Raw genomic sequence first — 26251 nt, forward strand, 5'->3', positions numbered from 1 at the left:
GGCCAAATGTTATCCAATGGGGATAGGGGGCTTCCGGTTGGTGGCTGCTCACGAGAAGGCTACAAGGTTGTGGGAGCAAAGCTCCAGGTGTTAGGCTCAGGGCAAAGGGGGATCTGGTTTAGCACGCAAAGTGCACCCAAAGCAGCAGTCGGTGCAGGTTTAGCATTGTGTGCCCTGTTTTCAAATGGGGATTTTCCGGTTGAAACAAACACTGCAGACTCAGGGACGAAGATCCACTGGCGGTGACCACAGGCTGGAGAAGTTGGGATGCTGGGACACAGTCGGTTGGGCAACCCAAGGCAGTGGCACTTCAGGAGCAGGGAAGTCCTTAGGCGTTGGGCTTTCTTACCAGCTCCAGTCGCGGTTCGGGGGGTGGGGGGGGGAGGCATTGATTGGAGATTTGAGGGAGGTCAGAGAGAACCAGATCACAGGCCAGGAACACACGAGAGACCTCCTCGTGGTGTTGGGCCACAGGAGTCTGGTGCAGATTCACAGATTTAGCCAGTGTGGGTGAGCAAATCTGGTGCTCATGGGAGACTAAGTCTTTGTTTGGGAAGGCAGGGCAGGTTCTCCGGGCTCCATGGGGCTCCTGGCTGCAGGACACCGGGATTTCGCTGGAGCAGGTTTGAGGTGGGGACAGGTAGGTAGGGCTGGGACCAATTCAGTGGACATCCTCCTCTTCGTTCAGCACAGCTTCTTTGGTCCTTTTCTTCCGCTGGTTGCTTCTTGTCCGAGGAGGCAAGGTTCGGGGTTGCCCCAAATACTAGATTAAGGGGCGTTAGAGGTAAGTAAAGGTCGGAACCAATGGGTCCCTTCCTGGGGGTGGGTACAACCCTTATGCCACCATCCAGTGGGAGGGCAGCATATGCCTTTCTAGTTGAATGAGCCCCCACCCCCGATCGGCAAGACGGTAACAAGGTTGTGCTTTACCTTGCCTCCCCCACCTAAGGGGTGGGGTTGGCAAAGGTGGGCACACCTCCCTTCCTCACTTGGTGTTATCTGCCAATTCTCCCACCCAAAGTGGGGGCCAGTTGCTGGAAACAGCAAATGGCTGGAGGAGTCCAGTGATTTACTGCTTCCAGGATGGGCAGGGTCCACCCTTTGTGGACCCTGCCCATTCTGGGGGAGAAGGCTTGGCACCTCGTCCCAGGATGTGCATAGTTTCAGATCCCCGAGAGTGGCAGGCTCTCGACCCAGAGGTCCAATAAAATGTCTGGTTAGTTATCAAATTAAATACTTAGATTATATTGAATAAAGTGGTGAGGAAAGGCTAGATTATATGTCTAAATACATCAAATCAAAATCATTGAAGAAAAATACAGCAGTATAACAGTAGCCTCACTTTAAGTGTATTCTCTTCTTCACCATTCTTAATTAGCGTCATCATCTCTGGCATCACTAGTTGCCTGTCAGCCTGAGCCCCCTGAAAATGTTACAAACAAAAACATTTAAAGTTAGTGTCAAAGACCGCAGAGAGCAAACAAAAACCTCAACTTAAGGATAACCCTAGAGTCACCCGCCCGGGCATCCCATCGTCTAATGACAGTATTTGAAGTACCAAGTCCCTTGTCTTTTAGACACCGGAGACATTTTAGAACAAAACAAAATTAACATTTTAAGCCTAGGTGCTAGGACAGAAGAAAATGATAATGCTTCTTGGCATGTAGAGCTGTAGATTCAAATGCTTTGCATACTCCTGCCATCTAGGATGTTTGCAAGTTTTTCTTCTAAGAAGTCTTTTACAGTCATGAGGTAAGGCAACTCCTTTCAGTGATAGTGCGCATGGGCATAAACTCCATTGTTCGATTGTTTTCCCGAAAGAGGGTGAGAATGGAGCGAGTGTATACAGAGATGTCCATGCGTATGTAATGTAAATACTGAGAACTGAAAACTATAAGTGCCCAACTAGGTGGGAAGGTGCATGTGAATCTACAGCTCTAAATGCAAAGGACAGATGCTTACTGGGTAAGTAACAAACCGTTTGAGGCATTTGTGCTGTAGATAAACATGCTTTGCATAGAATATATAGCAGTATTCTTCCAAAGCAGTGGTTAACCGGTAGTTGTTACAGTTGTTTAAGAAGTATCTTTAGCACTGCTTGCTCTACATTGGCTTGTTACTGTACTAACATCCACACAATAGTGTTTGGTAAATGTGTGTGGTGTGGACCATGTTGCTGCTTACAGTCGTCAGCTATACGAACATTACTTAAAAATATTGGATTACTTTTTATGTTACTTTTACTAACCAGTGTGAGAAGCCTAAAGATCACACTGGGACATCTCCTAGCCAAAAAGGTAAGCAATACAGTTTGTTGATTTGCAGTTTTTCAAGTTCTCAAACAAACCAACGCAATACTTTTTTTTAAGTAAATGCAAACCTATGGAAGGACTTGGTTGTGGGAGTAGGTTTTCTGGGGTTAGAAGCAGGGTTCTCCCAGGGTCAAATATGTACTCCCAAAGCACCCTCAGCGGCACTAGGGTAGCCGGGTGCAGGTTTGGCGCTGGGTGCTCTGTTTTCAATGGCGATTCTCCGGTTGCAACAAACACTGCAGGCACTGGGATGAAGACCTTATGGAGGTGACCACCAGTTGGAGAGGTAAGTTGGGAGGCCTGGGGATGCAGGGACATAATCGGTTGGGTCACCCAAGGCCGTGGGGCATTGGGTGTAGGGGTGTCTTTAGGCGGCAGGTTTTCTTACTAGCTCCGGGGGTGGGGGTGGTGATATTCTCCAGAAAGGGGCTGCAGGCATCGAATGGAGATTTGAGGCAGGTCAGGATCACCAGGGAGACCCCCTTGGGGTGTTGGGCCACTAACTCAGGCTGTGGGCGTCTGGTACAGAGTAGTGCAGACTCGCGGATTTGGCCAGAACCAGAGTCTGTCTCCCGTGAGCACTGGATTTGCTCACCCACAAAGTCAACCTGTGAGCACTGGATTTGCTCACCCACAAAGTCTTGATTTATGAAGACTTCTTGGGGGCTGCTGGACACTGGGAATTCACTGAAGCAGGTTCAGGGGGCAGGACGGAGAAAGGCCGGTAGGGCTGGGGCATGACAGTGGGTGTCCTCTTAGTTCAGCACAGCTTCTTTGGTTCTTCTCTTCTGGTGGTTCTTGTCTGATTTTCCGGATTCACATGCTGTGCATTATTCGGCCATCTAGTGGTTGGGTCGGAATAGTTGTTTTCTTTCTGTTTAGAGCGCTGTTGACCACCATTTGGTGCCAGGTACATCGCCTGTGACACATCAGACAGCGCCCTGGAGGTCGTTGTGGATGGTAGCCATCTTTCTGCTCTTTAATTTCCAGTCCTTTAGATGTTCCTTAAGATAATTCTCATAATTTTTCCCCACCTGTTTGTATTCTTTGTAGGGGAGGCCGTGTTGGTCGCATGTAAATCCAGAAAACTCAACAAGCTGCAAAACTACTCCTACTGGAAAACCGGAAGGAGAATACTTTGATTTGGATATCCCCTTTGGCAGGAACTGTCGATTAGTTTTTAAAATAACTTTGTCCTTGTGGATCTGCATGTATGGTTCCTGTATTGTTCATGCTTGTAACTCACTCTCCCATAAGGATGTTATGGCAATAAGAAATGCTGTTTTTAATGTGATGTGTTTTGAGTTCTGCCTTATGCATGGGTTCAAAAGGTTGTGTCATAAGTTGTGTGAGCACCGTATTTTGACTACACATGGGAACTGAAGCTGTTCTAGGAGGAGCAATTCTTTTAGACCCTTCAAGGAATCTCTTTATGACTGGTCTTGTGAAGCTTTTGCATGTTCTTCCCCTGGTATACGCTATGATGGCAGCAAGATGCACTTTTATGCTTGAGTAGTTGATGTGACGGTCTAGGAGAGGAGTTTGGTATATGATCACCGTTTCCTATGTGTTGATTGAGTTTATATGCTTGTTAGCTGTGCACCAAGTGGTGTAGAACTTCCATTTTGCAGCATAGTATTTCTTTATATTTGCTTTCTTGTTTCTTTCAGAACTTCCATTGTTCGTTGAGGGAGGTTGAGATGACCAAACTCGAAGTATTCAGGTGCCAAGCAGCTAGGTGTAGCGTTGTTGGCTCCGGATGAAAGATTTGGCCCTGTTGAATTGTCAACAGGTCTTTGTCCGCTCTGATTTTGATTATTTGTCCCCTGGACAGTTCTAGTAGAGTTGAAAACCAGGTTTGTCTTGGCCATTGCAGGGCAATGAGAATTAGATTTGTCCCTGCCTGTCTTGCCTTTTCCAACACTCTTTGAATTAGTGGTATTGGTGGAAAAGCATATACATATGTCCCAGACCCATTTAGCAACAGGGTGACAGGTGGCGATGAAACCTCGAGGCAAAGTACTGGCATTTCTTGTTCTGTATTGTTGCAAAGAGGTCTATCACTGGTGTTCCCTAGAGTTTAAATATGTTTTGTACTGTCTTGTGCTTCAATTCCCACTTGTGGGAGCAGTTTTGCCTGCTCAGAAGATCTGCTGTCGTGTTGTATACTCCTGGTAGATGTATTGTTTGCAGAGTGATCTTTTGAGAGACTGCCCATTGCCTTATCTGTTGTGCTAGCTTGCTTAGCAGGAATGATTTCGTACCACCCGGTTTGTTGAGGTAGAACATTGTGATGGTGTCTGTTTGGATCAAGACAAACTGTCCTGGACTGTGTTTCTGGAACGCCTTCAATGCTATCATTGGGAAAATTAAGAACTATAGCAAACATTCAATTAATAACTGCCAAATCTCTCCTCTAAACATAAACCAAAAATTGTGACTATAGATTACATATATGGAATCAGAGTTTTGTTGGGTATAAAAAATATTTTAATTTCATTCCTTACTGATATTTTGTTTTAAATTTCTTTCATAGACACATTATTCTTTATGCTAGGAATACTGTTTTTTCCGAGAAATTGATGTGTTTTATGTAATTTTGCAGGTTCCATTGACCTCGTACTTTATTTGCAGTGCGCACCCCATCCATTGAGGGCTACGTCTAATGATTCTCACAGAAGGAGTTGGGATTTTGAAAGGTCTGCCTTGTGTTATGTTGTTGGACGCCCACCATTGTATCTGCTTGCAGTTTGTGTGTAAACCACTATATCCTCCCAACTCCAAGGACATAGACCAGTTGTTGGTCAGCCATTCCTGGAAGGGGCGCATGAGGGATGAGTGTGATGCAGGACTCCATCATGCCCATAAGTGTCATGACTCCTCGCGGTCAGAGATGGACTCTTCTAGTAGAGCGTGGTTTCTTGTTTGATCGCTTGTATCCTTTTTTGCGTCTGGTACGCATGCACATTCTTTGGTTCTAGTATTGATCCCAAGAGTTTCTCTTTCTGGCTTTGTGGAGGATTTATTGAGAAACCTAGTTTTTGCAGCGTGTGGATTGCAGTTTGAATGTAGCTGGATCATTTTTGTTTTGTGTTTGCCTTTATGAGCCAGTTGTCCAGGTAAGGGTAGACATGCATTCCCTCCTTTTGCAGGTGTTGCTAGACTGTGGCTAGGCACTTGAAGACACGTAGTGCGGATTTTATTCCACAAGGGAGTACCTTGAACTGGTAGTGTGTTCCTTTGTGTAGGGACCATGAAATATGGGGAGTAGTTTCCTTTGAAAATGTCTTGTTTTGGTTCCAGCTCTATTGCCTGCTATTGAAGGTCTTTGCTTTCCGAATTTAACAGCAGGAGTTCTGTCTTGAGACATTTTTGTATATTTGTCAGCGCTATGCAATACGCGTATTTTACCAAATCTAATATCCAATTGTCTGTGGTTATTTTTTGCCACTGTTGTAAATATTGCGATATTCTTCCCCCTACTGGTGTGAAGTGAGGGTCTTTTTCCCTGTGGGAGTCTGTTTGAGCCGTTTCCTCTTCCTCTAAAGGGCTGACCTCTGCCTCTTCCTTGAAAGGGTTGCTTCAGCTGTTGCCAACCTTGGTAACTTTGTTGGCTTGCCTGTTGACCACTTCCTTGGCCTTGTTGTTGGTGTGACATTTGCTGTCCTTGGCCAAATGTTCCTCTCACTGTGGGCTTTCTGTTGAAACCACCTCTTTTGAAGGTACCTCTTTGCTGCAGTGCTCCAATTACTCTTGCAGTTTCATTGTCCTTTTTGATTTGTTAGAGAGATCAGTCTACCTCCTTTCCAAATAGTGCCTCTCCTGTAAAAGGCCTGTTAATGATGGAGGTTGGAACCTCCTGCTTAAATCCTGATATTCTAAGCAAGCATGCCTTTAGGGTGGTGCCTGTGCACATTTGTCTGCTGTCTGTCTCCTGCATCTAGTGCAAATTTAAGGCATGCATTCGTGATGTTTTTGCCTCCTTGGACAATAGATTTGGCTCTTTTCTTGTCCTCCTCAGGAAGCTTATTGATGAGCTCCTCGATCATCCCATTGCTGGTGTCCTTGTCTAGCAGGGCATTAGAGTTTGCGATGCGTCGCTTTGTCGATGCCTCCTTTTCCATATTTCTGCCCACCATATCCGTCCATTGCTTTCTTTCTCTGGAGGTGGTCCACTGTTTTAAGAGTACATTTGCTCTACTCCTGGCCGTTCCAGTCTTTGGAGGAGTCTTTGTAGGAGGAGTCTTTGTACTTTCAACCCTTGGTGTTACCCCCTTGCTTGAAGCTGGTTCTTTAAAGACCTCCTTGCCTTGGTTTAAGATGCCTGGTGGATACGGTCTCCCCTTGTTGGCTGGGGCTAGTGTTTCTAGAAGGAAACATGTGTCTCCTTTTTCCTCTTCCAGGGGAACTCCGAAAGTGTCTGCTGCTCTCTTAACTAGTCAGTGTAGAAGGCTATATCATTTTGTTGTGATGCCTTCGAAGGATAGCAGCATATTGTGAGAAGTTGGCCTGATATATAATGTTCACTATTCTAGTGAGCACTCTGTATCAGTCCAAACAACCCTTATTGATGATTGGTTGTAAGTCAACCTTATAGACCAGCTATCCTAGTAGCATGGATACGAGCAGTCTAAGGCTAAGACTCTAGAGGGCGTGTTCAGCCAGCTGTTTTACCATCACATTACCCCTTGAACACCAAGTGAAAGGACACCACACAAGTTGTTATCAAAAATGAAGTGTATTTATTTATAAATAGTCTACCCTGGCTCTTTATGAGACAGGGAGCTAAGCACACAACAAAACTCTTAAAGAATTACTGAAAGTCGCACAATTTACACAAATGCCCGAGGGGCACGAAAAACCATATACACAAGAAGTGGAATGCGAAGTTACTAGCAGGTAAGTAATACTTTTCTAGACTGTAGAAACGCTAGGCCTACAATGCTGAACCCTTAGATTAGAAGCAGGAGGCCTAGGGACGCCGTGTGCAGAGTGGGAACTCTCACGCGTAATGCGGGAACAAGTCTATGGATACTAGTACTTCACAAAGTTACTGTTCTCGGGCGAACCCGACTAGGTGGGTCGAAAACAAGGGTGGATCCGAACACTTAGGGTGTTGGACTATGCTGGAGCACCGGAGTACTCAGTTTACCTAGCCCAGGGGCTGCGGCTGCATAGGGTTCAAGTTGCGTCGGAAACCCTCGTTGAAGATCCAGGAGCCTGAAGAAAGAAGTTGCTGGCAGGCGGCCAGTGAAGGAGTTCGTGGTGATCCAAGCCTGGATCAGGGAAGAAGAAACCTGTAAGCAGAGGGGACCAAGTTCTGAATCACTAGCCAGTGATTTAGGTGGGCACCAGGATGGCACCGGACGAAGTCACCTCGACCAGGTGAGTGGGCGCTGCTGGGCTCTGCAGTCTCTCGGACCAGGAGGCGTTGTCGGCGACCAGGATGGAGGTGCGAGCTGTCCCACAAAGGTACTTGCTGTCGACGTCGCTGGACCCAGGGTTGGGCAACAAGTCTTGGCAAATGCAAGGCCCACGCGGTGGACCTAAAATGGCGTCTTGAGTGGACCAGGAGGGTCCAGGGTGCTTCTCTGAAGGAGGGAAGCAAGGGCCAGTCTGGAGCAACCAGACCAGCGGTGTTTGTCGTCGTAGAGCGTCGTGAGGGGGCCACTAGCCAACGGGTAAGTGACCTGGACAACGCGGTGAGCAGCAAAGAGCAGAAGGGCCCCACGCAGATCTTGTGGATGCAGGGGGGCTGCACTTCGGTGCTGGAGCTGCTCAGGGTCGGGGCTTCTCTTACCCCAAAGCACTTAGTCGAGGGTCACTCGGTGGTCGTGCTGGACAAGCGTCGTGCAGTTCTGAAGATTGCCGGTCCCTCGAGGTCTCGTCGCACCCACGGATCACAGCTGGGCTGATGATGTAGGTTGAGGTCAGAGGTGCCAGGGAAGCCGGTTCTCGTCGTGCTGGAGCAGTCTTGATCCGGAGGAGAGACTGGCAACAAACCGCGATGCTTGGTTGGTGCCTGCTGCTGCAGGGTGACTACTCCTTAGTCACAAGGGAGAAATCTTGGGAAGAGTCTTGAGTTCTTCGTGTAGAAGGTCGGTTTAGGATTCAAAGATTGATCTGATTTGGAAGGGGGCCAGTTCCTACCTTTATCCTGCAAAAAGGGGCTGGCACGCGACTAAGTCCTGCCCTATGGGTGGGACTAGGAGGGGGTGGTTACACCCCTCTCCTTTGGCGGGCTTTCCCCAGATGAGGGGCTGGAGTGCCCCTGAAACTGGTTCCAGCCGGCCTATGCACAGTGAGCACCGGGGTGCCACTTGCAGTCACCTTCCTCTAAAGCCTTGCCTACCTAGGATACACAAAATCCTGTCTGGGACGGTGCTGGCACCGCCCCTGGCAGGAAACCCTTTGTCCTTGCCTCCTGGGCTGGGAGGACTCCCAGCAGCAGGAGGGCAGACTTGTGTCTCGGTGGCAGCATCCATTTTGTGGAGCTAAGGCTCTGTCTAACTTTAACCGGGGTTACAGGTTACATACATGTCGTGTCCCTCTAGAAGGGTGGAATGCTAACCCCGTCGCCAGAATTGGCGAGGGGTTAGTATTCCAATTCGTATGACACCTTACTCGACATGTTTTGATAAAGCGATACCAGAGTTGGCATATAACCGCGAGGATTATAATGCACTTAAGAGTATATGGTATGCAATATCATGGAAACGGCTAAGGGATGGATCCCGAAAGCCGCAGACAGGCTCAGCTCATGCCAGAGCACTATCTCACATGATTCCAAGCACTCTGCCTTCAGGATTGTTAAGGCCTGCCATAGGAGTGACTGATAGGAATACATGTGTCCATTTTAGGGTTAGATATAGGTATACTATATCTAAAGCAAAGGGTGATTACACCACCTTGCCCCAGCTGTCGTGCAGCCAGTTGTGTCAGATTTGGATGGCCAGCCAGGGGTGGCATAATACATGCTGCAGCCCCTGGTAGGCCCTGGGTACACCTATGCCCTGGGCACCTAAGGTACACTGTACAGGGACTGATAAGGTGACTCAGTATCCAATTAGATATGTACCTAAGGTACATGGAATCCATTTTACAGAGAGAGCAGTGGGCCTGGGGTCCTGAATAGCAGGGCCCCAGGTCAACTAAGTCAGAAAACCAGCAAAACACCAGGCAAAAAGTTGGGGGCAACCATAGTCAGGGATCTACCTTCCTACACATATCTCCTCCTCTGAACTTTCGGCGTCTAGGTCATTCAATGGGTCCTCCAAATTGAGGCTCTCTCCTCTTTAGGAGTGTCTATATAGTCTTCAGGATCTTCCTCTTTAGGTTCAGGGGTTGGAGGTGGTTCGAGGATATCCTCTTCTTCCCCTTCGGGGTCTTCGGCGTAGACGTCCGGTTTGGTGACTGGAACCTTCGGAATTCCTTTAGTGATGCGTCAAACACTTTTTTTCCTGGAAGAGCGTCGCCATTTTGGCCTCAAGTTGTTTCTTCTTCTCGACTTGGGGTGTTCTCTTGGCATCGGAGACCGGAGACTTCCTTTTTTTGCTTGCGCATGCCTCTGATTGCGACATGGTTGCACATCCCTTCGGGGGTTCGTGTTAAGTCTTGTGCGATTTTCAGTCGGCGTTTCCTTTGGCAGGTTCCCGTGGGGTTCTTTTGATCATGGCTGGCCTTCGATTGCAGTTTTCTTTAGCGTCGGGATGCCTTAAATTGCACCTTGCTCTCGTGGCCCGTTTACCTTATCAGTCTTCTGCCCTGTATCACTTGCCTTTTTGTGGGCGTGTGTTCTCAGTCTCCTTCCAGAATTTTGACATCCAATCCCTAGTGTGTCGATTCTGCTGGGACTCCTTGATCTTCGTCATCACTCGAAAGGCCAGAGTCCTTCAGAGAAGTTTTCTTCCAAGTCTGAGACACTGTTGCGTAATGGGTCTCTGTTTTCAGTGCGTTCGGAGGGGTTTTTTTTTTTTTGTAGAGTTTTATATAGCGCGAACTAGACCCAAACCGAATCAGGTATCAGAGCGCTTTACATAGCACAAGTTATGTTTTTACATGAGGACACACTTTCATTTTTAGGCACGGGGAGATTAAGTGATTTGCCCAGAATCACAGGAGGTTTTTGGTTGGAACACTGTGCAGGCGTCACAGTCCATGTGTTTTTTGGTAGGCAGAGGTTGCACATGTGTGGGTCGCACTGAGCAAACTTGGCATTCGGGGCAGAACTTGAAGGGGGTATTTTCCATGGCCCCTACTTCACCATTTGTCGAATTTGGACGTCTTCTGTTGTGATGGTCGTTCCCTAAGTTTTCTTATCTCCGGTTGCGGTGTCGAAGTCCACTCTAAATTTTGACTTCGCTCTACTATTCAGGGTTATCCTGAAAATTCTTCGGAGCTTCCAGTCTTGCTTCCATATCAAACGGCAGAAAAAACAATCTGAAGATGCCTACCATGTACAACTATCTCCAGAGCGTCGTTTGACGTCACACAGGGAACGTGCCTGGCCCCAAAAGGTGATAGACTACGCCCTAAACAGTAAAAAATAAAGACTATTCCGGACCTAACCACTAGATGGGGTTGTGGTAACCACAAATTGAAGTAATTTCAACTGGTAATGTCCACTCACGACAATTCCAAGGTATCTTATATGAGCTGGGGTGGATGGGTATGTGGCAATAAGTGTCCTTCAGATCGTGGGCGGTCATGAAGTCAACCATCTGGAGCAGTGGTAGAACATCTTGTAGTTTTCTCCATGTTGAAGTGCTCCAACAGAATTCATTTGTTGGGGTCAGAGATTGAAAATGGGTCTGAAGGAACCATCTTTTTGGGGCTAGGAAAGTACAAGGTATCAACCCCTTTTCTGCTGGATTGTTGCCGCATGGGAATCTACGGCTCTTTTGGAGTGAAGGGCCTGTATCTCCTGAAGAAGTTACAAATCCTCTGTGGACATTTTGTTTTGTGTTGGCGGGGAGGAACGTGTGGTGGGGTTATAGACAGTTCTAGATAGTAGGAATGGCTTCATGCGGAGACTGGCAGTGTAGTATCAGCCCTTGCAAATACATAGATGTGAACTATACATGACTGCCTCTTGCTTAAGGTGGAGGACATTAAACGTCACTTCGCTTAATTGAAGAACAGAAATATGGAGGGTCTGAAGAAACGGTGGAAGTTTAGCCTGTTGATCAACGGCATAAACTGAGAATTGCAGGAAAGGTTTGCTGCCACGAAGAGAATGACATTTGCGTAGGACACTGTTGTATTGTGGTTTAAGGAAAAACTGAGATTTGAAAGAAGTTGACAGGGGCTGGATGCACCCCTTCCTCCCAGAACTCCACAAACATGCTTCTTTTTCGCAAGCAATCGTTAAAGTATAAAAAGAAATGGCACCCTTGTGTCCTGAGAATTGCTGCTACATAGGAGAGACATTTTCTTAGGATTCTGGTTGAAGAGTCTTAAGAGAAACACCTTTACCTGGTAGTGCTGGCAATTACCATCAGTGGTCCAAACAAAGTGAGAGGTTTTAAATGGCACATATCTGGTAAGAGTTAAGTTCTGAATAAACCCAAACACGTGCCACACCAGGCACACCTGCAGCAAGATGCACACAATCCAACACTTGCTTCTAGTGCAAGTCTCCAGACTAGGCTTTATTACAGACACTCTGTCAATATGGAATAGTTTCTAACCGGTCGGTGTTGTTTTGCAGTTTGAAGATCTTTCTGGATTCACGATGCTGTGCATTATTCAGCAGTCTAGTGGTTGGGCCCGGAATCGTAGTCTTCTCTTTTTTTGAAGCCCAGGTGGGTGTCTACGTCCCACCTTTTGGTGTCCCTCCTGGTGTCCTTCCTGTGACGTCAGCACGCTTCCTGCGGAAGCTCCCACACTTGGGCGCCATCTTTGGATTCTTTTTTTCTCCTGGTTGGGTCATTGTTATTCCAATCATCTCAGGTTCTTTCTTCTTTTTCAAGGAACTCCTGATTTGTCTCTTTTAAAGAGTTTGGCTGTATTTTGTCTTTGTATTCCCTTCTCCTCCTGCCTCATCTTTCTGGCGGAGGTGGGTTAGCTAGTGAATCCAGAAAGATCTTCAAGCTGCAAAACAAAACCGACAGGTAAGAAACTATTTGTTTTGCAGTGTGAATCTTTCTGGATTCACTATGCTGTGTATAGACTGTAGTGGTTTGTGGCGGCTGGGTGGAAGATGAGTTGGTTGTTGAATATATGTTAAAGCACTTTCTGTCCTACTTGTGCTTCCTCGTTCATTTGTATAGCCATGCAGTAGTGCTTAGTGAACGTGTGCACTGAAGCCCATGTTGCTGCCAGGCATATGTCTTGTATGGGTGTGTTGCTAGGAAGGCTATTGTTGCTCCCTTTATCCTAGTAGTGGGCTTGAGCCCCTCCTAGTAGCTCTTGCCCTGCCTGCTTGTGGCAGAATTGTATAGTTTGTGCGACCAATTGTGCAATGGTGCCCTTTGTTACTGGTCTTCCCATGAAACTGCAGTCTAATAGAAGTGTAGGCTAGGTTACATCTTTGGAGGTGCAGTAAGTATCCTATGATGTGTTGAATTGACACGTCTAGGGGATTAATATTGTTGCTGTGACAATGTATTACAAAGCGTTTCCACTTGGCTGCATAATATGCTCTAGTGGTTGGTAGGTGTATAGCCAGGAGGTCTATTTCTAGTTGGATGGCCCATCTCCAAATCTCCTGCGCTAGGTTGCATAGTACAACTGATTGTGTTCCTCCCGGTTTGTTGATGTAGAACATTGTTGTTGTGTTGTCGGTTTGTATCAACACTCTGCTTGTACAGTTGTTTCTGGAAGGTTTTTAGGGCAAGGAACAAGGTCTTTAGTTCTAGGTAGTTGATGTGCTTGATCGCATCTGTTGGGAGTCCACAGACCCCACACCTTAAGCTGGTTCATGTGTGCTCACCATCCCCTCTGGGATGAGTCTGTGGTGGTGGTCACTGTTTGGTGGTGTTAAAGGCTTCCCCCTTTGTTATGTTCTCCTTGTTCCACCACACTATCTCCTCTTGCACTGTGTGTGTTACAACCACTAGATCTTCCCAACTCCCTGTAGCTTGTGACCATTGCTGTTGGAGCCATTCCTGGAATGGTCTCATGTAGAGTCGTATGTTGGGGACTATTTGTATGCAGGACGCCATCATCCCCATGATCTTGCTTGCTGTCCTCACAGTCAGAGCTCGCCCCTTCTGATATAGACGTGTCTCCTTCAGCAGGGCAAGTGTTCGCTTGTCGCTGGGGAACACCTTTCTCTGTATGGTGTTGATCTGTGTTCCTAGTAAGATCTTCACTTGTTCTGGTTCCATAGAGGATTTCCGCCAGTGTATTGAAAATCCTAGTTCTGTCAGCGTCCATGTCTTTGGCACAGTTTGTAGGAGCTTGCTTTTATTAGCCAGTCGTCGAGGTAGGGGTATACATGAATCCCTTCCCTCCATAGGTGCGCTGCTACTGCTGCGAGGCACTTGGTGAAGACCCTTGGTGCAGATTTTAGTCCGAAAGCCAGGGCTGTGAACTGGTAGCGCGCTTAGTCTATGGCAAATCTCAATAGATGTTTGTGTTGTCTGTTCATGGGAATGTGTAGGTAGACATCTTTGAGGTCTACGGTGGACAAAATCTCAGTCCCTTATCTGAGGGATGACTTCTTGTAGGGATGTCATTTTGAATTTTTGAGTTATATATTGGTTTAGGAACTGTAGATCCAGGATGGTCTTAATGTTTCGTCCACTTTTGGCACGAGGAAGTAGTTGGAGTACACTCCCTGGTTTCTTTCTTTGAATGGTACTGTTTCTATCGCCTCCTTGTTGAGAAGTTCTTGTGCTTCCTCCAGTAGTAGCGCTAGTTCTTTTGCAGAGCGTGCCTTTCTTTTTGGTTTCCTGTTTGGAGGCCTCTTTTCCAGTTCTATGCAATATCCGAACTGTATGATGTTCAGTATCCATTTGTCTGTCGTTATTTTCTTCCACTCCTGGAAGAAGTGTTTTAGTCTGCCTACTACTGGTGTTACATGTTTGTTGATCCCCGTTTTTAGTACGTGTAAGGTCTTTTTGCTTATTTTGTTGTGAGTCAGGTTCTCATCCACTGGCGCTCCGAACAAGATTTCTCCATTTAAGGGAGTGTTCAGAATGTTGTTCTGGACTTCCGGCTTGAAGCCGGAGATTCTCATCCAGGCAGGTCTTCTTTCTGTGACCCCAATCATCATGAATCTGCTGGATGTGTCTGCCGCATCCAGGGCTGATTTTAGGCATGAGTTTGCTATGTTCTTGCCTTTCTCCACCAGGTGTGTTGCCCTCTGTTGATAAGGTGTTTGAGTAGCTGTCCGACCTCCTCCCAATGCTAGTACGTATGCCTGTTGAGTAGGGCATTAGAGTTGGTAATGCGCCAGTGGACTGCTGTATTCCTCTCTATTTTTCTCCCAGTGAGATCTACCCTCTTAGTCTCCTTGTCTGGTGGTGGGCCAGAGTTTGTGGGAATGTTAGCCCTCTTTCTGGCTGTTGCTGCAATGATAAAGTCATCTGTGACTGATCCCTGTATGTATGGTGGATCCTTAGATAAGTGTTTGTACTTCTTCTCTAGCTTACGTGTGACAGACCTGCATATTGAGGGCTCCTTGAATGGTTCCCTCCCTGGTTCAGGACACTTGGGAGCATGGGGAGGAATGGACTCAGTTTGTGTTGGGAGCAGTGTCTAAGAGGAAGCAGGCTTTTGGTTTTTCTTCCTCCAGTTTCACCCCATATGCTGTTGCCGCGTTTGATGACCATATTGTAGATGCAATGTCATCTGGCGGCGAAGGCCGCGAAGGATTGAATATGCTACTTACCAGTATGCATCTGTTCTTGGCATGTAGGGCTGCTAACATTCATATCTTAGCATTAGATCGCCGCCTAGTGTTGGGCTCGGATGATTGCACATTGTTGTCCTGGAAGAGTCTTCGAAGTATCCTGAGATAGGTGGCTCCTCCCCTGGACTACAGTGCGCATGGGCATCGGCTCCATCCCCAGATTGTTTTTCGCCATTGTGGCAGGAGATGGAGTGAAAGTGTAAAGGATGTCCATGCTAATGAATAAATACAATAGTATATCTGCAGCTGCGACAGGCACCGGGGAGGAGGGCGGGCGATATGAATGTTAGCAGCCCTACATGCCAAGAACAGATGCATACTGGTAAGTAGCATATTCAGTTCGAGGCATGTGGGCTGCTAAATTCATATCTTAGCATAGAATACATAGCAGTCCCTCCATCAGCGGCGGTTGCCCGTGCCAGCTGCAGAAACCTGAAAAAGTGTCTTTAGAACAGCCTGTCCTACAGCTGCTTGCTGCTTGGAATGCACATCAACACAGTAGTGTTTTGTGAAGGTATGTGGTGTGACCCACGTGGCTGCTCTGCAAATATCCTCTAAAGGAATGTTCCCTAGGAAAGCCATGGATGCCCCCAGTTTGCGTGTGGAGTGCGCTCTGGGGGGTATTGTTAAAGTGCGCTTGGCTTTTTGATAACATATTTGGATGCACTTAACAATCCACCTGGCTATCCCTGCTTTGGAAATTGGGTTGCCTTTGTGTTGTGGTGCGAAGGCAACAAAGAGTTGTTTCGTCTTTCTAAAGGGTTGTGTTCTGTCTATGTAGTACATCAACGCCCTCCGTACATCTAAGGTATGGAGCATTCTTTCCGCCACCGTTTGCGGGTTTTGAAAGAATGCTGGCAAGTCAATAGTTTGATTAAGATGAAACTGTGACACCACCTTAGGAAGGAATTTAGGGTTAGTGCGTAGCACCACCCTATTTGGGTGAATTTGAATGAACGGCTCTTGTATGGTGAGCGCTTGCAGCTCACTGACACGCCTCAGAGACGTAATAGCTATCAGAAAGGCCACTTTCCACGTAAGGAATTGGAGTTCACACGAGTGCAGTGGCTCAAATGGTGGCCCCATCAGTCTGGTGAGAACGACGTTGAGGTTCCACACCGGAGCTGGTGGAGTTCTTGGGGGAATGACTCTCTTCAGACCTTCAAGGAAGGCTTTAATGGCGGGCACCCTGAAGACAGAGAGGTGCTGCCTGTTCTGAAGATAAGCCGCTATGGCTGAGAGATGTATCCTAATGGAAGTGTACGCCAGATTGCACTTGTAGAGATGTAACAGATAACAGATGATGTTGGGAATAGATGCATCTAGCGGGTTGATGTCATTGGACGTACAGTAGATGACAAAACGCTTCCACTTAGCAGCATAGCATGCTCTAGTAGTAGGTTTCCTCGCCTCCTTGATGATACTCATGCATTCTGGAGGTAGGTTAAGGTATCCAAACTCTAGGACTTCAGGAGCCAGATCGCCAGGTTGAGCTGTCGTGGATCTGGATGCTGAATGTCTCCATGGTTCTGCGTCAAAAGACTGGGTGTGAGGCGCAGTCTTTGATGCGGCACCACCGAGAGTTCGAGGAACGTGGTGTACCAAGCCTGGCGCGCCCACGTTGGAGCAACCAGGACGAGTGTCATGGAGTGCTGCCTTAGCTTTCTTGCGACCAGCGGTATTAGAGGGGCTGGCGGAAAAGCGTATGCAAATTTGCCTGACCAGTTCATCCATATCGCATTCCCCTGCGACTGTGGGTGAGGGAACCTGGCGGCAAAGAGTCGGCATTTTGCGTTCTCCTTTGTTGCGAACAGGTCTATCTCCGGATGACCCCACTGTTGGAAGAACGGGTGGAGAACAGAAGGGTGTATCTCCCACTCGTGCATCTGATGGCTGTATCTGCTGAGCAGATCCGCCATCTGATTGTCCTTGCCCGGGAGGTGTTCTGCCATGAGGAAGATGTTCCTCTGAATGGCCCACTTCCACATGCTCTGAGCCAGATGAGACAGCTGTGGCGAGTGGGTGCCTCCCTGCTTTTGAATGTAGTACATCGCGGTCATGTTGTCCGTCCGGACTAGCACGACCTTGTTGCTCAGATGTACAATGAAGGACTTGTGCGCCATGAAGATTGCCATCAGTTCCAGATAGTTGATGTGCATCTTCTGTTGCTGCGTCGTCCATAGTCCCTGCACTGTGTAAGTGAGCACATGAGCTCCCCATCCCTGGAGAGACGCGTCCGTTGTCAGGATAATCTGCGGCACAGGCTCTTGGAACAGTCGGCCCTTGCAAAGGTTGTGTGGAGTCCACCAATGCAGAGAGTCGTATGCCCGACTGGTAACCAACACTAGGTCTGTCAATTGCCCACGAGCCTGTGTCCACTGATTCGCTAAGCACTCCTGGAGCGGGCGCATATGCAACCGTGCGTGAGGGACTATGAAGATGCAGGAGGCCATCATGCCTATCAACTGCATGAACACTCTCGCTGGCAGGGAGTGTCGTGGTCTGAATCGTTGGATCAGCGACTGAATGCTGTCGATTCTGACTTGGTTTGGCTGAGCCATGGCTGTCAGGGTGTTGATCGTAGCACCCAGGAACTGCCGGACATGTGCCGGCTGAAGATGCGATTTTGGGTAGTTCAGGGAGAAACCCAGATCGTGAAGCAGGCGAATTGTAGTCGACATGTCTGCGGCGCACTGTTGCTCCGACTTGGCTTGTACGAGCCAGTCGTCTAGGTAGGGGTAGACATGGATATTCTGCCTCCTGAGGTGCGCCGCCACTGTCGCTAGACACTTGGTGAACACCCTCGGGGCTGTTGTGACTCCGAAGGGTAGGACTTTGAACTGGTAGTGCCTGCCTTGAATAGTGAACCTGAGATATTTCCTGTGTGACGGGTGTAGTGGAATATGGAAATAAGCATCCTTGAGATCTAAGGTTGCTAAGAAGTCTCCCTGGTTTAGCAAGGGAAGAATCTGCTGCAGTGTAAGCATGTGGAAATGTTCCGATAGTATGTACAGGTTGAGGGGACGTAGATCGAGAATGGGCCTGAGAGAACCGTCCTTCTTTGGAATAAGGAAGTACAGGGAATATACCCCTGTGCCTTCCTCCCCCACCGGCACGAGCTCGATTGCGTCTTTTTGCAGCATCGCCACTACTTCCTGCTGCAATAAGTGCAAGTGCTCTGCGGACATAGGCCTTTGCCTCGGTGGGATGTTGGGTGGAGTGGATTTCAACTCTAGGCAATAACCATACTGAACTAATTGTCGCACCCACCTGTCTGTGGTGATGTTTCTCCAGACGGGCAGGAACTGCTGCAGTCTCCCCCCGACAGGTGTTAGGTGGTCGGGGGGCAGTGACAGAGAGTCACTGTTTGCTTGGAGTAGAGGTGCGGGAGCTGTTGTTTCCTCTGCCGCGACCTCTGTTGCTGTTGTTCCTATAACCTCCCTTGTTCTGCTTAGTGAACGAGGCTTGCGCCCCACCTTTGGAGAACTGGGATTGTTGACCCATCTGTCCTCTGGTGACTCCACGTGCACCTGAGCGACGAAAATTGCCGCCACGAAACTGTTGGGACTGCAGGGCCCCCATAGATTTAGCAGTTTCCGTGTCCTTCTTTATCTTCTCTAAGGTGGTGTCAACATCCGGACCAAACAGACTATCAGGATTGACTGGCTGATTCAGAATTGTCGTCTGAATATCCTGCTTGAACCCTGAGATGCGGAGCCAGGCTTGTCTTCTCAGCATAACGCTAGTGTTGATAGCCCTAGCAGCTGTGTCCGCAGCGTCAAGTGCACACTTGATGGCTGCGTTTGATATTAGCTTTCCTTCCTCAATAAGCATCTTGGTGCCTTCTTGGAATTGTGGGGGCAGGTGTTGTATAACCTGTTCTAGGGTGTCGTAGTGCGCCCTATCATAACGCGCCAGGAGCGCCTGTGTATTTGCGATGCGCCAAAAGTTTGCCGCCTGTGCAGCCACTCTTTTGCCTCCTGCCTCAAGCACTTTGGACTCCTTGTCCGGGGGAGGAGCTTCACCCGTTGTCTGGGAGTTGGCACGTTTCCTGGCATTGGCAACCACGAGAGTCCAGTGGCAACTGTCCCCGGATGTAGACGGGGTCCGCAGGAGCAGGCCTGTACTTCTTTTCAATGCGAGGGTTGACCACTCTAGCCCTCGTAGGCTCCTTAAAAATGTCTCCAGCATGTTTGAGAACACCTTTCAGCATAGGAAGTGTCTTTACTGTCCTCTCAGATATGGCAAAGGTGTCAAAAAGGAAGTCTTCCTCAACCGGGTCGGCATGCATGTCCACATCATGATTGGCCGCCGCCCGTTCAATTAGTGCATGAAATCCTGCTGAGTCCTCAGTCGGGGATGCACGTGCATTAAAGGTTTGCGGGTCTTGGCCCGCACCCTGGGTGTTTTGGTCACCAGAGTCGTCGTATGAATCTGGTTGTACATCAGGGTCATCGATGGGGAAATTGTACTGTTCATCCTCATCATCTTCCTCACCCACAGATTGTTCTGGGGAGGGAGTAGGGCTCCGTCTAGGAGGAGGCTGAATCGGCTCCGTGAGGCCTAAGGCGTCAAGGGGCACCCTCTTCTTCTTCAACGGGATGACGTAGGGGTCCACCGGCTCCGAAGTGATCTTCCGTTTATAGAGGGTCAGCTTGCCGGTGGCAGCATCGATGAAATGCTCTGAATCGTCCACCGAGTCGAGTACACGACGTGGAAGAGGGTCTGGCAGTGAGGAAACCTGCTTCGGAGCCGATTTCGTCGAAAACGCTTTCGGCGCCTCCTTGGGTGGCAAGAGAAAAAGGAGTTTCCCCGAAGGCTTAGCCGGAGCGTCCTTTTGCGGCTGCGGTGATGGCATCGGAGCCGATGGAGCAAGGGCCTTCTCCCTGATTCTCTGCAGTGACTCCGCAATGGGGGACGGTACACTGCCAGTGGGTTTCGTCGCCGACAAGGATGCTTTGAGCGGTCCCTCGGATCCGACGTCCTCGCGGGCCTTGTGCGGTTTGGGCGCGGAAACCTTCTTCGGGTCCTCCGAATCTTGAGGCCGGGGCGCCGACTTCTTGGGCGTAGCCTCTTTGGAGCCGACCTTGGCGGGCTTGGACGGCGCCGGAGCCGCTGATCCGAGCCGACCATCTTTCTTGGGGGCCCTTTCCTCGGGCGTCGGCTTCGATTTCGGAGCATCGGAATCGACCGACTTCCTCGGCTTCTGCGGACCGGAGGTCGACGGAGCCGACGGGGTGACGGGCACCGACTTCTTCACAGGCACGGCAGCCATCTTAGGAACACTCGAGTCCTTTGGTTTCAGTTTCGATTTCGGGTCGGCCATTTTAGGTGTTGACGACCCCGACGGTTTCAGTTTCGGTTTCGAAACATCGTGCCCAGCAAGTGAGTCCGAAGCCGGGCCCGAAGGCGGGGCTGTGGCTTGCGGCAACGGGTCCAGGGTAAGGCCGACAGGCGATCCCGTGTCCCGGTCGTCCTCGAAACTTTCGGGGCAGAGCTCGTCCGCAGAGCTGTCCGCCGCGGCCCCATAAATTTCATCGTCGTCTCCTACCTCTTCGACGTATTCGAGGACCTGACCCGCGACTCCGTCGTCGTCTCCCGGATCCGCCTCGACCTCCGACCGTGAGGGGGAGATTTGTAGAAGGTGACCCTGGACCTCTTCTTCTGGGTCGCCGAAGATGTTCTCCGGATCCGGGGCCGCTTGCCTAGCTTCCAAGCGCACCGCGCGCCGAAGCTTGAGAGTTTTCTTGGAGCGGAACTGTGCACAGGCCTTGCACTTGCCGTCGTCGTGGTCCGGTGAAAGGCACTTGTTACACACAGGGTGTAGATCGATGTGTGGGTACTTAGACCCACAGAGCGGGCAGTACTTGAACGGGCTCCGCTCCATGTCCGTAAAGGCTTGCTGTCGTGTCGCGATGAGAAGGCCTCAAAGTTTAGAAAGCGAAGAAAACTCCGCTTATTCCGGCTTCAAGAGACGGAAGACTCGAGACCGAGCGCAGACAATACCGACGCAAGAAAATCGAGGCCTTTTGGCCGGTAAAAGATAGTTTTACTTGGTTCCGACAGTAAGACGTCGAAACCACATCCGAACCCAATGGCGGAAAAAAACAATCTGGGGATGGAGCCGATGCCCATGCGCACTGTAGTCCAGGGGAGGAGCCACCTATCTCAGGATACTTCGAAGACTCTTCCAGGACAACAATGTGCAATCATCCGAGCCCAACACTAGGCGGCGATCTAATGCTAAGATATGAATTTAGCAGCCCACATGCCTCGAACACGTATCTACGGCCTCATCCGGGCTTTCGGAGTCCAGGTCCTGCGCCACCGAGGATGCTGAGCCCAAACTTGTTTGTCGTTCTTCCTCGCCTTCCCCCTCGTAATAGTACAGGCCCTCTTCCTCTTGGTGTTCTTGGGGCTCCGGAGTTTTCGGCAGCTCTTCGGCATTGAACTCCTCTTCGTCCTCTACCTCGATAATGGTCGTCTGCTTAGACGTGATGGTGAACCTTTTCATCCGTTCGTCAAACTCCTTTTTTCTTTGAGGATGTTGTCCATTTCGGCCTCAAGCCTTCTCTTCTTCCTCTCCATCTCGGCGGTCTGTTCGGCGTCGAGGGTCGCGGAAGATCTCTTCGATGTCGAAGCGGGCTTCGGGTCTTTTTCCTTCGGCGTCGAGCGTGCCTTTCGGGGATGTGCTTAGACTACCTAGGTTTGTCTTGGGATTTCACTGACTGGGAGTCCTTTTCAAAGGATCCGCTGGGCTGTCTGTCCCTGGATGCAGCTGCGTCCGTCTAATGTTTCGGTGCCAGTGATCCTTTCGTGGACAGACTCAGTTTTTCGAGAGTCTGTCAGGGTCTTCAGGTTCGAGGTCTCTTACCTCCTTTGTTGTTTTCGCATCGGTCTCTATGACCGTGTAGTCATCTGGTCCCTCAGCGATGTCCTCTTCCCCACTGGAGAGGCCCAAGTCCAGGAGCGACGGAGGTTGAACTTGGCCTTGCATGTTGTAGTTGGATCTCCTCTGTCTCTTACCCTGAGCGTCTTCGGGGTAAAAATGAAGGCGTTGGAATCTTTGCTCTCGTGGTCAACCAGCAGGCAGAGGTTGCAAACCGGATGCTGGTCCTTCTGCGCGTACTTGTGGTGACAATTGTGGCAGACTTTGATCGGTGTTTTGTCCATTCCTGTGCTCAGGGGGCCTCCTGTGTGCGCATTCTCAGTTGGATGTCGAAGTCCTTCCTCTTAGTCGTCCTGGTTCAGTGGTCTTGCTTGGAGAAGTATTGTCAAATCCTTTTTGCTGTTTTCGTGTCTTTTTCCTCTTTGCTCCCCAAAAATCTGGAACCTCACGGTGACTATCCAGACCCAACGGCGGAAAAAAGAATCTGAAGATGGCGCCCAAGGGTGGGAGCTTCCGCAGGAAGCGTGCCGACGTCACAAGAAGTTGCAAAAAACACTGTTGATGGACAGAATGTAGAACAATGTCATAAATTCACCCCAGTACAAGGATCTGGGCCTAAATCCATCGTTTTTTTGCACTCCACACCACCCTGGGTTAGACACTGGCTATATGCAAATCAGCTGACCCTGTGCCTCATGGGAACAGTCCAGTCCGAACTACCAAGCCATGTCTTTCCGAGACCGGAATCAAGCATCCAAGGACCGGTTTCACAGGAAGGACACCAAAAGGTGGGAAGTCGACACCCACCTGGGCTACAAAAAAATAAAAATAAGAGAAAAGACTACGATTCCAGACCCAACCACTAGACCGCGGAATAATGCACAGCATAGTGAATTCAGAAAGATTCACGCTGCAAAAATGCTACCAGGGGAGTTCAACCACCTTACAAAGAAGCACAGGGAGTGCGGATCATTACCTTTTTCTCAAAGAGGGCAAACCCTGCATCAGCGGCCGCAGATTCTCTCCTTTCCTCATCCTTTGAAGTCAATGGCTGGAAATTCTTGACGTTTTCTTTCTGTTTGTTCAAACTCTTGGCCCAGCGCTCCATGTCCTTCGCAATCTATATAAAAAAATGTTAAACATTATTTCCAAACAAATACTTATGTCCTGCTTTTTTCCTCCATGTGAACATAAAAATTGCACACACAAAACCAACATGATGATTTCAAATACAAAATCTGGTGGGCAGAAATACTACTGCTATGTATGCCCAACACCCACTCATATGAACATTCAACAAGGACAGATTGGGAGAAGTAATGCCTGCAACTGCAGAATAAGTATTGACATAACCAATAGGTCATGCCTTTCGGACCTTATAAGTTTTTAGCCATGTAGCACATTATCCTGGGTTCTACGACATCTACTGTTCTTTACCGTGGAAGTTTTGACACCAATAGGGACATTATAGCACTGCATTGAGAAGTACTTATTAAAAGTGTTTTTTACAACTGGTATAGTCTGAACTCAACATATATGGAAATGCTTTCATAACCAAAAATGTAAAGAAAAAAGTTTTTATTAAGTGATTATTAAGGCACACTTAGTACGAGTGGCGAGATGAAGGTTATAATTCAGAAGGATTAACACTGTGCCCTTATAAATAAGCAGCAGTATTGTGCAGGTCAGGATTAAGCTCTTTGTTTTCCATTTTGACTGCTTTTTACAGAATACAGACAGAAAGCCATTTGGTTTCCGGTCAACTTTTAAATGTGAATAAAAACGTAAATTAGATGGTTTCAAGCGATTCTGAATATAATCAGTCATGACTGCTAGCCCAGTAGCTTTCGGTATTTAACAGGTGTGGGGGTTTAAAAGACAAAAAAAATACAGTAATGAGGCTTAAAAGCCAGTAGATATGCAAAAAGTGCATGTTTTCATGTACATGTTGTGATTTATCCATTGGTGTTTATAGCGTTCAAACCTGTAAGGCATTAAAGCACAAGTTACTACTTGTGGAACGCTATCTGTAAGAGACATTAGTTAGTGATAGATTCCTTACCTTAGAATATCCCCAGGCGTCAGACTGGATCTGGAATTTTTTTGCGTAGCAGTACCCTTGCGCGTCGGTAGGCGTAGTCTGTGGCTCCGCGTCAGCGTCGTGGGCGCCGCGTAGACGTCGTCGGAGTACTTAGACGCCGCCTCCACGTGCTGACGTCAGTTCTTAGACACAGCTTTTCCGCGCCAGAAGCGCTGAGCCATGTTAAAAACCAACACTGGTGCCATTGAAACTAGGGCCCTGAAGGGGAAAACCCTAACCCTAAATATCGGTTCGCAGAACGGGGAGGATGGGTGGGTCGGTAAGGAATCTCACTAACTAATGTCTCTTACAGATATATCGTTACACAAGTAGTAACTTGTGCATCTGAAAGAGACACGTTAGTGATAGATTCCTTACCTTAGAATAGATACCCCAGCAATACCAACCCCGGTGGTGGGTCTGTGAACCAATAATCACACCAGAAAGTCCTGGAGGACAGAACGGCCAAAGAAGCCATCCCTCCGGACTTGGCTGTCCAGGCAGTAGTGTCTCGCAAACGTGTGCAGCGAGGCCCACGTAGCTGCCTGACAGATGTCTTGTAAGGGCACTCCCCGGCCCAGGGCAGTTGTAGTCGCCGTGGCTCGGGTGGAATGAGCCCGCAATCCAACAGGGGGCTCCTTCTTAGCCAAGGAGTAACATGCCTGGATACACAAGATGATCCACCGGGAGATGGTCCTCTTGTGCACCGCTTTCCCCTTCTTAGCGCCCACGTAACCAACAAAGAGTTGGTCGTCCACCCGGAACTGACGTGTGCGATCCAAATAGAATGAGAGCGCACGTTTTGGGTCCAGACGGTGGAGCCGCTCTTCCTCTTTAGAGGGATGCGGTGGCGGAAAGAAGGTTGGCAAGGTGATAGACTGCCCGATGTGGAAGGCCGTGACAACCTTGGGCAGGAAAGATGGCTTAGCACGCAACACAACCTTGTCCGGATGGACAGAAAGGAAAGGAGGAGTACAAGAAAGGGCCTGGAGCTCGCTCACTCAGTCTCCTGGCAGAGGTGATGGCAACCAGGAAGGCAGTCTTCAAAGTAAGAAGGCGGAGAGGACAGTGGTGTAGTGGCTCAAAGGGAGCACACATCAGAAATGTAAGAACAAGGTTCAAGTCCCACTGAGGCATCACAAACTGAACAGGAGGAAACATGTGTGTGATGCCCTTTAGAAAACGATTTACAATAGGGGACTTGAACAAAGAAGGTTGATCAGACAGCCGTAGTAAGGCTGAAAGGGCAGAAAGGTAGCCCTTGATAGTGCCCAGAGCAGAGCCCTGCTGGGCAAGAGAAAGAAGGAAGAGAAGAACCTCAGAGAGGGGCAGCAAGAGGATCCACAGCCTTTGCTGTGCACCATGCCACAAATCTGTTCCACCTGCAGGCGTATACCGACTTTGTGGAGGGACGCCTGGCTGCCAAAATGATACAAAAGGGGATGATGGACGGAGCGTTTGAGCAAATCAAACACTCACCCCCAGTCAACTGATCTGGGTTTAATCCATCACCATTTTTTAGCCCACTCAGCCACCCCATTTGACTGGGGGTGAGTGTTTGATTTGCTCAAACACTCCGTCCATCATCCCCTTTTGTATCGCTTTGTTCGCCCTAAGTGTGGCAGGGTATGCTCAGACGTGAGTCCCTTGCTCACTTGGCCACTGGATTCAAGATAGCCTGGCTGATGAGGATTATGAATCCGAAACCGGTCCCAGGATGCTTGTTTCCGGTCCAGGGAAGACATGGCTTGGCAGTTCGGGCTGGACTGTTCCCATGAGGCACAGGGTCAGACTAATTTGCATATAGCCATGTCTGAACTGGGGTGGCAGAGTGGGCTAAAGAATGGTGATGGATTAAACCCAGATCAGTTGACTGTGGGTGAGTGTTTTATTTGCTCAAACGCTCCGTCCATCATCCCCTTTTGTATGGCTGCCAAAATGACGTTAGACTTCAGGAGGCAAGTCAAATGGCCTCAACTGTCGCCGCTCAATCTCCAAGCATGGAGGTGGAGACTGGACAGGTGGAGGACCGTCCCCTGCTGCTGCGACAGAAGGTCCTCCTGAAGAGGCAGACGAACCGGGGGATCGACTGACATACTGAGTAGCTCTGG

General features: G+C 48.9%; 1 protein-coding gene across 1 annotated transcript in view; it reads right to left on the reverse strand.

The window, feature by feature from the left end:
* Positions 1-26251, reverse strand: part of RBM5 (RNA binding motif protein 5) — a 277566-nt gene that overhangs the window by 70093 nt on the left and 181222 nt on the right. Inside the window, exons 19-20 of the mRNA XM_078661241.1 lie at positions 23037-23180; positions 1343-1423 (exon numbers count right to left, since the gene is read on the reverse strand). Coding sequence (XP_078517367.1) covers positions 1343-1423; positions 23037-23180 — 225 coding nt within the window. The remainder of the gene's footprint in view (positions 1-1342; positions 1424-23036; positions 23181-26251) is intronic.

This window comes from Lissotriton helveticus, chromosome 9 (assembly GCF_964261635.1).
Source record: "Lissotriton helveticus chromosome 9, aLisHel1.1, whole genome shotgun sequence".
In the NCBI taxonomy this organism is placed as follows: domain Eukaryota; kingdom Metazoa; phylum Chordata; class Amphibia; order Caudata; family Salamandridae; genus Lissotriton; species Lissotriton helveticus.